General features: G+C 43.0%; 1 protein-coding gene across 2 annotated transcripts in view; it reads left to right on the forward strand.

Moving 5' to 3' along the window:
• sik2b (salt-inducible kinase 2b) overlaps positions 1 to 13,178 on the forward strand; it is a 52,841-nt gene extending 39,663 nt beyond the window's left edge. Inside the window, exons 10-15 of one of the 2 annotated variants that reach the window (XM_004543720.5) lie at positions 898 to 1,129; positions 1,225 to 1,518; positions 4,542 to 4,699; positions 5,607 to 5,720; positions 5,897 to 5,988; positions 7,714 to 13,178. In XM_004543720.5, coding sequence (XP_004543777.1) covers positions 898 to 1,129; positions 1,225 to 1,518; positions 4,542 to 4,699; positions 5,607 to 5,720; positions 5,897 to 5,988; positions 7,714 to 8,359 — 1,536 coding nt within the window. In that variant the 3' untranslated portion in view covers positions 8,360 to 13,178. The remainder of the gene's footprint in view (positions 1 to 897; positions 1,130 to 1,224; positions 1,519 to 4,541; positions 4,700 to 5,606; positions 5,721 to 5,896; positions 5,989 to 7,713) is intronic. The other variant, XM_012917143.4, reaches the window with a different exon arrangement.
• The last annotated feature ends 343 nt before the right edge of the window (positions 13,179 to 13,521 follow it).

Raw genomic sequence — 13,521 nt, forward strand, 5'->3', positions numbered from 1 at the left:
ATCCATCCCACCTGCACGCCTGGCTCCAATAAAGAATGATTTGTGCGTGTGAGACAGTCTGTGGTAACAGAACAGGGCAGAGAGTCAAAGTGCGTGTTATCTGCGTGAATGGAGTGCAGTTATGTAAGCAGTCCTGTGATGATGATGTGACCTAATGCAGAACTGAGTGAACACACATGGACAGGAAGCTTCTGCACTGCTCCAGCGATCTCGCCGCCCAGACTTCCTACCCATCCGCTGACAGCTCATCTCTGTTTTTTTTAAGCTTCTGTCTTTCTTTATCCTTCTCTGTTTCTGGTTCACTCTTTTCTTTTCCTTTTAGCTTCATGTCTCTCCCCTCTTCATCGTAACCTCCACACACACGCACACACTTTTGCCTGTTTCTCAGTCTAGTTTTCCCCTCTTGTCCTCTGTGTGTGAGTGTGTCTGTTGAGCAATAACATTCCTATCCCAGCACACTACAGAAAGCAGATGGAGAACTGGGCAAAGCTGCTCTTACTAGACCAACACCACGCATTCCAGTTATTGCAGCAAATCATGCAGATGATCTATGAGTGTGATTTTTATCCCTCTGTGTATGTGTGCGTGTGTCAGTTTCACTGAATCAAAGCTTGCTTCCTGGCACTGCATTCCTTACCCTCCACCTCTAGGCCAACACATACAGGCCTGTGTGCTGCAACAAACACACACTCCCATCATTGTGAGTGGAAGGAAAACAGTTTTCAGCACAGTGATCGGCTTTCTTATACCCGAGTTTTTATTGCAGCTGAAGGTTTTGTCATGTTTGTGTGTGTCTGTGAACCTTGTGCATATTTAAGAAGCGTGATTTTAACTGATAACTTCAGTTTTTCAGTGGTTTTAAGTCAATAATCCAGAATTTTCTATTTTGCTATCTAGGTTAACGGCTGCCTGCTGGACCCCCTACCTCCCCCCACTGTCCTGCGCAAGTCCTCCACCTCATCGCCTAGCAACATGATGGAGACATCCATTGATGAGGGCATTGAAACAGAGGAGCCCGACACAGAGGATGATCCGCCTCACCTGCTCTCGGCCTATCAGACAGCTCGATTTGGCCAGCGGCGACACACCTTGTCTGAGGTCACCAACCAGCCAGGACCTTCGAACCAGGGTATGATTGGCCTTTGGTAGCAGACACACAGTGTTCAGATGAAACAGTTTATCACGATCTCTGTAATGATGTGGAAAAAATATTTCATCCCTCAGGTAAATTATTCACTTTAGGCCAAAATCCTTCCATGGGTAGCGTGGACTCGGACATTGGCTACGACATGGGCTCGATGCACAGCGATCTCGGTCTGCTGGAGGATCCTCCCTCGCTGAGTGAAGTCGTTCCGCCCAACAGCTCTCCCCCTGGTGTTACCCCTACGTCTTTCTTGAGTGCCAGGCCTGCCAACCCAGCTATGGCTGCACTGACTTCCCAATATAGGGAGACCCACAACCGTTCCCCAATCAGCTTCAGGGAAGGGCGCCGTGCCTCCGACACCTCCCTTACCCAAGGTCAGAAGCAGTTGGATTTCTCTCTTTTTCTTTGTTTTTTTTTTAAAACCATTATTTAGTGATCTGTATCCTTTGAGAAGCAGATTCTCTTTTAAACAGTCGTTAGGTAAAGTAGGCAGCCATAACTTTGACTTAACTTGCTTCATAAAAGATTAAATACAGTGTATATTCCTTGTTAAATGCATGCACCCAAACTCAGGTCACCTGAGTATTTATGTAGCCAACCTACCTTAATATTTTATTTAGTTTTCTGCACTTTGCACTTTTAACTGCAGCTTCGTTTGCAGCAGAAAAACAGTCCAGTGCCCCTTTAAGGTGGATTTGACTCCTTCTGCATATTCAGATCTAGTATGTGTTTAAGTGTTTGGCCCATGTTTCCTGATTTTTCCTGGTATACTACCAGAATGGAATAAAAATGAAGCAATCAACATCTGATATAAACGGAGACTGTGAGTTTTAATCCAAAGGTTTTATCAAAAATCTTCTGCTAACCTTTTAAGGAGTCAAAGCCATTTTTTTACAACGTCATTCCATTTTCACAGGCTCTGTAGAAGCTGTGCAAACTAAGACAATTATAAATATAAGGGTTATTTTTTCCTACTTGGACTTAAATATTAGGTCTGGAACATTACCAGCTGAGTTTCCTCCATGTGAAGCTTTGCCAGGTCTTTATTGCAGTTTCCTTCAATAGCTGCTTGTTGGTTTTTTTTGTTGCTTTTTTTCCCCTCACTTTCGTCCTCGGTAATTGAAGCAGCTCGGCTGGGTTAAGGTCAGGTGACTGACTCAGACATTTAACAACATCCCTTTTATTTATTTATTTTAGTTTTGCAGCGCTCTCAGATTGCTTTTGCAGTATTCTTTTGGACAGTTTTTCATATGTGCGATGAAACCCCTGCGGCGTTTGACTGAAACAAAGCAGACAATATAGCTCCTGTTAACCCTTTATTGACCGGCCCTTCAAATTTACCTGTAAAATGGGCCCGCCGGTGGGCCCATGGTCAATTAAGGGTTAAACTGGTACTCTTGCATTCCCATGTTGCAAACACAGCCTCCACCATGTTTTACGGAAGCTGTTGTACGCATTGTAGATTTTATTGATTGACTGATTGCAGGACTGGGCAGGCTTGTTTAATGGTTTTCAAGAAAATCTGATCTAGTCTTTCTTTTTAGCGCCGCCAGTTGTTTCCATGTTGAGGTAAACCGTCTATTTACTTCTTGACTGTAGACTTCCCTAAAAGAATGTGCCAAATTGTTTGTTTGGCCACTCCTTAAGCATCTGCCATTTCTCTCAGAGGCCTGTTTGATTTTACAAAGCCCAGTGATGACAGCCTCCTTTACTTTGGAATCCATTGGGAATACAACATTAAAAGCGCTTGCCTAATATTCAGCAGCTCTGACCTGTTTGACTTCATAAGACCTCTGAAGGTTTTACTTTCACTTTACATAACTCTCATCTAGCCTGCTCTTCGACAGGTGCCACAGTCATGAGATTCTCTGTCGTATCTGATTGGTATATACTGCTTTAAGATAAAAGTGCTTCACTGTCTCCCCACCCCCCTTCACACACACTCCCCCCTCCCCTCCCCCCAGTCTCTCTGATGACTACAATGGTGATGATTCACCTTATGAATCAGAGACAGATATTTGAAGGTTTCAGCCCACATATCCCCCCTCCTCCCTCCCTCCCTCCCCCCCCTCCCATCCTCAGTCATTTTCTCTCTCTTTCTCCCTCTTCACATACTCGTTCCCTGGCTTGCTTTTCTTTCTCTATTCAAAGTTTCAGTCTGCGGCAGGCAGGATTTGTTTCCCCTTCACATCAAAGAGAAGCCAAAATATAAGAGAATGTTAAACAACTATCTACCTCTCAGTTTCTCGCCCCTCCTCCTCCACCCTTCGCTGCTACTTTATTCTGTGCCTGCTGAACACGTCATAGACACCTCAGCTTCACTACTGGAACTTCAACATTATGCACTCCACACTGTATATAAATGCCACTTGTTTTGCACATATTCAACTCTGTATATTTTATATATTTTATTATTATTATTATTATTATTATTTATTTATTTATTTATTTATTTATTTATTTTTATTTTTTTTTTTTTTACTATTTAATTTGTAAAAATGTGTATACACACACACACACACACACACACACACACACACACACACACACACACACACACACACACACACACACACACACACACGTAGGAAAATATTTAGTATACACATCCAGAAATGCATACACTATTATATATTGTACATATATTTATTAGTTTCAGGTTGGCCATTCTTGTATTTTGCTCGTTTGTGTTGTTGTGTTTGCACATCTCTGTTGCTTGTGGGGCTCGCACACAAGAATTTCACTCGCATGTGCTGTGCCAGTGTGCCTGCACATGTGATGTGACAATAAAAAGTAATTTGATTTGATTTGATTATAAATCACCTGCACTTTAGCCCAGTAGAATCTAAAATTACATTTCAGAAATGTGTGTTTCTTCCCTGGCTCCACGGTGACAGTCTGTACCGCGCGCTCCCACTTGGTTGTGTCAGTTATTTATTTATTTTTTGTAATCCTCTTTGGAGAGTGTTGATGTGGTGGATTCTTTTGCGTCAGACTGCTGACTCTGGTTTTAAATAACTCCCACCATCACAGTGAGTCAGGTCCTATCGTTCGCAGCCACAGCTCGTCACCACTGGATGGGTCTTATCTCAGCTACTTGCCGTTACGCACACACAAGCGCTCACACGGAGATGCTGTCATATATGTGCATACACAAACGCACAGGAGCCGCAGCTTGTGACGTGCATGCAAGCACAATGTTCGTAAGGGCTATGAAAAGCACTAACCAGTCAACCAGCTTGCTTGCGTCAGTGACTGCTAAGCCTGGCTCTGAGAAAGGCTCGAAACTTTGACTTCCTGTTGTGGAAATTAAAAAAAAAAAAAAAGAGTGATTCTATTGATCAAGTGCACAAATCAATGCTGACTCTGTTTTGTGGGGATTCGTCTGTGCTCTCAGGTCTAGTCGCATTTCGGCAGCACCTTCAGAACTTGGCGAGGACCAAAGGCATCCTGGAGCTGAACAAAGTCCAGCTGCTGGTGGAGCAGATGGGCTCTGGGGATGGGGTCACCATGGACCCCTTGGGACCACAGCACCACTTGCACAACCTCCTCGAGGTCAGTCCTGCTGCATAATCACGCACAAACACACACACACACAGTTCCTTCTCTTTCAAAACCTGTTGTCACATTCAGCCTCATCTACTGTCCTGACCCCGTGTCACCAAAAAAAAAAAAAAAAACGCACCCAGGCTGTTGTGTAACCCCAGGAGAGGCAGCCAACTGTGGCTTGTTTACTGTCTCCTGTCCCCCTGGGGCCTGGAGCCTGGAGCCTTGGCTAAAAAGAATACAGCCATTGTTGCAGTCGGCCAGACATACCCATAGTAGTGGCTGGAACTGCATTGACACAAAAAGACAGGCACACATTGATACTAAATGATACAAGCACAGTGTAATAATGCAAGGGGAGAAAAAGCAAGCAAAATTAGTCGTACTGGCCGACAAGATTTAGTATTTATTTATTTATTGTCATTGTCAAGAACAATGAAATTGCGTTTGGGGCTTCCATACAACCCAAAAAAAAGAAGAAAATAATAAATACCCCTTAAAACCCAAGTGTACATATTTAACCCAGTGTGACTCCAATGCAATAAGACAATCCTTAGCAATAATGTTCGTAGAAATTCAGACAAAGACCTGAGAAACATGACAAAATACAACAATGCAACCCATTCAATATTATTGATCTAGTAGTTTTCCTTTTGTCCACCTCTCATAATGCAATGAAGCAGCTCTTTGTTGGTTATGATGCTCAGGCCCCATCATCCTTTTAATTTGCTTTCATTTCATTTACCTAATGTGTAATCCCAATGGTGCATGCCATTTAGAGCAAGGCATCTGGCTGATCAGTCACCACACAGGCATTTGGGCAGGAGACAGCAAAGATAATTCACTTAAAGCTTTATTAACCGGCAGCAGAGGGGATCTCGGCCCTTGTCCTAATGCTTCATATTTTTGATTGAAGGGTGAAGCATGCAAGCAGCAGGAAGGCCTAGCGTTATACCAAGGTGGGCCGCAGCCGCCTCTGCTGTCCCGCAGACAGAGTTTGGAGACACATTACCTCACACACAGACTACAGGTACAGTCTCCTACAACCTACTCTCATTATGCCTGTATTTATACCTGATAGACATTTCTTATTGAGCCAAATGACTGTTTTGCGTAACGTTCAGTGATATAATTTGTAAAGTTAAGATCGTTACCAAGGTATTTATCTCAAACCCAATCATCAGTCCAAATCTCTCTTGTACCCAGAAGGCCAACGTCTTGGCCAACAGTCCTGCTAGCTGCCAGGTTTTCTGTAAGGAGACTCCTCGAAGTTTAGAGCAACAGCTGCAGGAACACAGGTAAATGGCACTGGAAAATGTTTTTCACTGTATGAAATATTATCAGGGATTTTCTTTATTGCTGTTGTGTTAGCGTAGCTGTGGTGGTCTTTCCCTGTTGAGATTTGAAGCAAAAATAATTTTCAATCTAAATTTTTAAACTTCTTTTGTTTTAAAAACAAGGAATCCAAGAATATAGCTTTTTTTTTTTGGTTTGTTTGTTTTCCTGGACTTTTTCTGTAGTTGGATAAGGCGGGTTGCACTGTTAGTAAGAAAAGTAGGACTTGTCATACCTTTAAGTAGACAATTTCTACTGCCACACTGATCTCATCCATGCTTCCAACCATTTTTCTTTTGCTATTTTTCATGTATCCGGCTTAGAGACACGGTGTCTTCTGTGCGACATCTACTAAACTCAGATTGCTTGATTGGTTATTCAACTGTCACCAAATACAGCCGATCATTTTGATTTGATTAACAAATCGTGACGCATGAGCAATAATGATTAGATGTTTAACTTGAGATGTTTTATCATTTCATAACAACATATTGGCTCATTCTTAATTTGATGGTTGCAACATTGGTGATATGAGGAAACAAAAGGCTGGAAAAGTATAGTAGTGCTTTAAAAAACAGCTTGAGGAGCATTTTGCAACAATTTCAGCTAAATGTAAGCAGGTCAGTCACATGATTGGGCATAAAAAGAACATTTTAGATAGGTTGAGTAAAGATCAGCATCTAAAACAGCATCTAAAAATTGTGGAACAATTTCAGAATAATGTTTCTCGGTGTAGAAATTTGGAAACTTCATATATCATCATAGAGTACATATTGTCTTCAAAAGACGCACAGAGATCTGGAAAAATCTCTGTGCGCAAGAGATGAGGTTTGGGCCCCAGATGATGGCACTGCATTAAAAACAGGCCTGATTCTGTCATGAAAATCACTGCATAGGCTCAGAATGATTTCCAGAAACCATTGTCCATGAACACAGTTCACCATGCAAACAAATGCATCATACAAAGACGAAGCAATACGTGAGTTTTATTAGCGTTGCATCTCTGATAGTATGCATCAGTTCCTCTGGAATGATCAGCTTGCACATCTGGAAAGGCATCGTCAGTGCTGAAGGTATATACAGGTAACATGTGGCTTCGGTAGTTCAGCCAGATGATGCTAAACTACATTCTGCATCTATTACAACAGCGTCACTTCATAGCAGATTGTCTGGGTGCTGCCTGCAGTCAAGACCTTTCATTGGTTAAAAACCTTTGACACATCAGGAAACAATAAATACAGCAAAGTAGACCAAGGACTGTTGAGCATCTAAAATCCTGTGTCAATCAAGAACAGGACAACATTCCTGCCCCAAACGTCCAGCAGCTGTGTTCCTCAGTTCCCAGATGTTTGCTGACTGTTGCTGAAAGAAGAGTAGATGCTACACAGTGGTAAACATGGCCCTGTCCCAGCTTTGAGACATGTTTCTGCCATCAAATTCAAAATGAACTAATATTTTTCTCTTAAAGTGGTACATTTGATATGTTTTCTATGATCTGCTGTGAATGAAATATGGGTTTATGAGATCTGGAAATCATTGCATTCTGTTTTTTAGATTCTATCCGATGCGCCATCATTTTTGGGGGAATTGGGGTTTTATATTTTGTGCTCTGAAAAATTTTTGTTTCAACTTGTCTTGATTCAAAGTGTTATCTTGCTTGAATTGAGTTACACCTGTTCTCCCGGCAGACTGCATCAGAAGAGGATGTACCTGCAGCAGCAATCACAAGGCATGGGGCTGCAGACCTACTTCAACCAGATGCAGATTGATGAAGGATCCTACCCAACAGGCAGCACTCCGCTGGACCCAGCGGCATCCCAAAGTTCCCCTCAGGGCTCCCCCATGTCAGCCACCCACCAGCCTCAGGCCCAGCAGCAGGGCAGCCCTCAGGCCTCACCTCCATTCAGCCACGCTCATAACCTGAGCCCTGTGATGGAACCAGGCGAGGCCCTGGGTTATGATGCCTACATGACCCATCACCACTACACCCAACATCTGCCTCCAGGATCTCACCTCCACCACCAGTTCCACCACCCTCAGCCTCATGAAGCTGCTGCCAGCAGCCTGGGCTTCAGCTACCCTGGAAGCTGCGAGCAGCAGGTCCTGGGGCCCTCCACTGAGGCTCTTCTGCCAGAGCAGTACGAGTTCTCACTGGATCCCGCCTGCCTGCCCCCACCTGCTGGAGGAGAGGTTAATACCGGAGTTATGGGTGGAGTTTTGGCTGCTTCTGGGCAGTCTGACGGCTTGGGCTTACCTGAGCTGCAGGGCTCCCTCTTGGACAGTGAGATGATGGAGACTGTGGACTCGCAGCATGGCTTCGTACTGGTCAACTAAAGCCAGCTGAGGGGCTTTATAGAATGCAGTATTAAGAAATGAGAATCCACACAGCATTGAGAGCAGAGAGAATGGAGATGTAAGTGGAGGCCATAAGCGTAGCAACAAGGGAAGGAAGTGTTAATTTTTGTGCAACTAATACAAACTTCATTTCTTAGTTGTGACGAACCTCGACCTTTCTACCAGAATCCTCCCTTAACCTACCTCCCTTTCTCCCTCGTCTCCTCTGTTCTCGTTCTCATCAGCCCTGTGAGGCAGGAAGAGGCCCGGTATGTGGCACAGCGGGAGTTTCACTGTACTGACTCAGCGAGGTTGCTGTTGTCACGTACGTTGTGTGAGTACTGCGCCGTGCAGCCCAATGGGGGGGGGGTTGGGATGCCGCACATCCCGGAGGCCGATGGAGCGCAGCGAGTCAACTATGGTTTGGAAGCAAACTCATTTAAGACTCGACTGTGTGGCAACCAAAAGCACAATGGCTGGCAGTGCTTTTTGTATTTAAAACAGGACACCATCAACAACAATAGACTGGTTCTCAAAACACTTTGATTTTTTTTTCTCCTTCTAAGAAACTGGTAGTTTTAGAAAAAAAAATTGTAAAAAAAGAAAATAGAAATTGGCCCTCATTTATCACGGTACCATGAAGATGCCCACAGTGTTTTTGGCTTTTTTGCAGTTATAGAAGTTATTTAAACACTAATATACAAAGCCCAACATGGCTCTCATGCATAGGCTCCAACACTATCATTATACATTAAACCTCTCAGTACCTAAACCGTACCCTAAACCTGCTACATTTTTGCTTTTAACCATGTCTCCAAGCTATTACGTGGGTTGACTAATGAGAATATTAATGTAAGCTATGTGTGATTATGCATTTTTTTTTTAGCTCATTGTAACTACTGATCCTGATTTTCTTACACTACTGAACTGCTTTTTTATCATTCAATCCAGCTGCACACAGCTGCCAGCTCCAGCTGTTATTGTACTGGCGGAGATGACCATCAGTTTTTGCGACGAAATGGCTACACCTTTGTTTAACAGTTGAATTGTGGGTCATGCGTGTGCCTGATAAATGAGGGCTGACGTAATTAAAACGTTAGGATCAGGAAGCTGCGATGTGAAACAGTCGATATTACTCTGTCTTGTTTTTTGTTTTTGTGGCAATACTGAAGCAATATTAATCCTTAATATGGAGGGGGATTTGTGAATGAAAATAGCCTCACCAGTACAGCCAGCTCTGATTGGTTCCCGGGGCCCTCCGTGTCGTCAGAAGTGACATCACTTGAGCCGATGATGTAACCAGGAGATAATCTCTCGCTTACTTTCCACAGAAGTGCAGGGACGAACTCGGAAACAGCTGTTTGGATGGTACTGTGCAAAAGTTTTAGGCTTTAAATCGGGTTTGAGCGCCCTCGACCTTTAAAACAGAACTGATTCTCTTTGGTACACTCGCACGCAACCTTCCCAGGTACTTGGCAGGTAGGTTGTTGCGAGCATCTTGGAGAACGCGATGGGCGGCCCTGATCTCCATACTGATTCAGCGATGGAGATCAGGGCCGCCCTGCTGGCAAAGAAACGAAACAATTGAATTGAAAGTTCCTGAAACCTTTTGCACAGTACTCGGTGTAAATGTGTGCGTGCGTGTGCGTCGGTGTGTTTGCACAATCCAGAATTCATAATTTTCACAGCATTTGTTATCATTGCTGAACTAGACAAACACTGTATTGACAGCTTTATTCAGAATAACACAGTGCAGTAGTAGCTTTTAGATTAATTCTGGTTTACATCCTCAATGCTCCAGTCATGCCACTGTGTTGTTTTTAATCATGGATGATGTTTATAACAATGAAACGACCCCTGAAAGAGCCCCCTGCATTAGATTTTATTAAAGAATGTGTTCTCTCCTACGCTAAGGCTTCTGTTAGCAGAACATCAGTCAGCACACACTGGATCTTGACTGTTGGCTCACCACCACTCTGACTGACAGCAAGCCAGCAACAAGAATGAGAGATTATATATTTGTTTTGTTTTGTTTTTAATTTCTTCACAGCACTCGGACTGTGTTCAATCTACTTGAAAAACACAGACGCATCTTCTCTGACAGATGATTATGATGATTTTTTTTTGAAAAATGATCACAATAATAGAGAATAGGACTGTGACCATCTGCTACACTGTCACCTTCAGTGGTCATATGAGTTAGCCTTTAGAAGTGTTTGTAGACGAGGCAGTCCCCCTCGCGTTGTGGACGGCATTGACCCGGAGTGAAGAAGGTGGTTTGACAGTTAACAGTTTTCAGTGAAGGGAAAATAATGTGGACCAACTGGGGCTGCAGTGTTGGTTAAGACTGAAAGGAAAATCCATCCTAAAATGCTTTAACACTGTTCCACAGCAGATCGTCTGTAATTAATTAACCAATTAAACAATCTGCTGATTATTTCATTGGCCATCTAGTTGTTTGGTTTTTTGAGTGGCAGTGGAAAAATGCTCATCTTGCTTTAAGTATCACGACCCAGCTCATTGATATTTCTCATCAACTGTCCAAAACTCAAATATTATTGAGGTTTTACCAGATACTGACATTAACCTGTCACTGTGGCAATCATGGTCCAGTGACTAGGCCGTCATTCACTCAGGTTTCAAGACGTTTCAGTTAGTCAGTGAGCGTTACTAAGGAAAAATGCGCATGCCCTGCCCAAAGCTTTGCGATTGCTTTGGCTGCTAGCAGGTTACCACGGTCGCCTGTAGTTTGCATGGTACACGGCAAATTGTCCACAGATGCTCGCCAGCTGCAGGTGCGATGCAGACCAGAAAAGGAGACAGTTGAAACACGATGGCTTTCACTTTGAAGGCAAAATATTCCCCATTTCTTCTTTGCATCTTACATCTTCCCGCTTAAGTAGGCCTCAGCTGGTAGTGGGTATTTGCAGACATGTCGGCATCAGAGACCGCTGCAGTCTGCTAGCAACAAAACCAACCACGTTTTTAATGCAGTTGACTTGATTGATCTAATGCAGGGAATACACTCACGCCCCCCACGCAACCTGTGGTCATAGAACATTTAACATGACAGGCAGCGTTCAAGTAATGAGAGTGACAAACCTCATTTCTTTAACTCACTCTCTGGTTCTCGCAGTAGAATTGTGGTGTATCGTTAAAAACAAGAGAGCACCACTGATGTGGACAAACCTCATTCCCTCCCACATTTTGTTTTAGCCAGTAGAAGCTCCGAAAGACTCTGACACAACACATCTGTCATGAAGTCACCTCTCTCAGGTTGCAACGACCTGTTCTTGCTGCTAGGTAGCTTGGCTTATTAGCCTGTGAGGAGAAATGAGTCACCCAACATCATCCAGCGAACCCAAGATCAGACTGGATTAAAATGGTGTTGGCGTCCTTGGCCACAAAATTTTGAGAACCCTTTACTTGAATAATGCCACCTCTATAGCAAACACTGTAGTAGAGTTCTGACGTCAGTCCCTCAGGATTTAAGAGAGAGCTTAGTAAGTCACCATTTTCCACATTTAACAGTCAAATGAGCAAAGATATCACCTTCAGAAACAATGGCCTCAATAGACCAGAGTGCACTGAAGCTAGAAGACCTGTTGTAAAACAAGTCTTGTGGTTGCATTAACAGTCCCACCCTTGACTTTATAAAACTAGTCCGTGAGCTGGATGTGTTTATGGTGTTATCTGCCCACATTTTATTGACGCAAATAAGCTCACACCCAGTTTGTGGGTCATGCTGAAATTGTCCTTTAGAAAGAATGAAGTCCGCTGAAGTGTGTGAGCTTTGTTTACAATGAAATAATTACTCTGAGGTTTGAAGAGCATTAGATTGTTAATAATGGTGGTGCAAGAGCATTAAAGGGTGGATTTCTCCTTGAAGTGAATATTGCGATAATTGTTTTTCATTTTGTCAACGGCTACAGGATGATCTGTGGAAGTTTGAAATACTGGAGCACTTTGACAGCAAAGGGGAAGAAGAGATGTAGCGAGAGAGGAGAAGGTGGGAAGGGTTCATTTTTGCTCTGCTTGTTTTTTCCCCTGCAGATTAAAAACGAACCGCAGATCTGTAAGGAGACACCTTTTTCTCCGCTCTCTTCCCCAACAATAATGGAAACAAAATGACAACGGAGAAAAAAAAAGGCTTTCAAAAAAAGACCTGATGTAGTAACACTTTCTTCAAATGTTGTTTTTAATTCAAGAAAAAGCAACACGTTTGAGTTTATTATGACGTGTTCTGTGTACAGATTAGGGGTGTAATGAATCGTCGGCGCGCGCTCGGTTTGCACCGGATTTTGTGTTAAACGTGAATAGTGTTCAGTGTGCCTTTTACTTTTTCGTATTTTCAGTCTAAATTGATTTTGAAATGGCACCAATACTTCCTGTCGGACCCTTTTTTTGTTGTTTATTTTACGATGATTATTTCTTCCTCTTCTGTATTATTTTCTTCTTCTTTTTTCTGAAAGTAAGTAGAGCCAGGTTTTACAAAGGTACAAAACCAAAGTCGCTCAGAAGTTTCCCTGTACGACCCACCGTGTGGAGTTTTGGAGCTTCTTTGTCAGCTTCTCTACCTTGCTTTTTTTTTTCTTATTGGTCAATCAGTGTATGCCAATTAAAAGTATTATAGCAATATTTCTCTAGTGGAAGACTACAGTCATGAAGATTCTAGTTGATGTGTTTCCAAGTATAATTTCACCTCCTGCTGACAACAAAAAATCTATCAATAGAAATCCAGTTTTATATTTACCTTCATTGATGTTGACCACACATAAGCTAACTTGCTGTTGAGATTAAAAAGGTTTATTGAACAGAAGAGTCTTGTGTTTGTGTGTGAGTGTCTCTTTGCAACAACGCCGTTCATCCTGGTAGTTGGCGAGTTTTCTCCACTTAGTCCAGTTGTCCTATAACTTCACACTGCAGCCGACTGATAGTGCCCCACAGTGGCGCGGCGGAGGCGTGGGTTAATGAATCGCGCTCAGCGCTCTGTATAAGCAGTTGAGTCATACCTGAACCTGAAACCGCTTCAACCAGAGCTAATCTTCTCAATGTGGACAATTTAGCAGAAGCCACAAAACCGGTTCAGGTGCAGCATTAAAGTTTATATTCTCCAGTTTGAGACTTGCCAAGTAAAACTTTCTTGATACCAGTGAACACTT

The sequence above is a fragment of the Maylandia zebra genome, linkage group LG14 (genome assembly GCF_041146795.1).
Source record: "Maylandia zebra isolate NMK-2024a linkage group LG14, Mzebra_GT3a, whole genome shotgun sequence".
Taxonomy (NCBI): domain Eukaryota; kingdom Metazoa; phylum Chordata; class Actinopteri; order Cichliformes; family Cichlidae; genus Maylandia; species Maylandia zebra.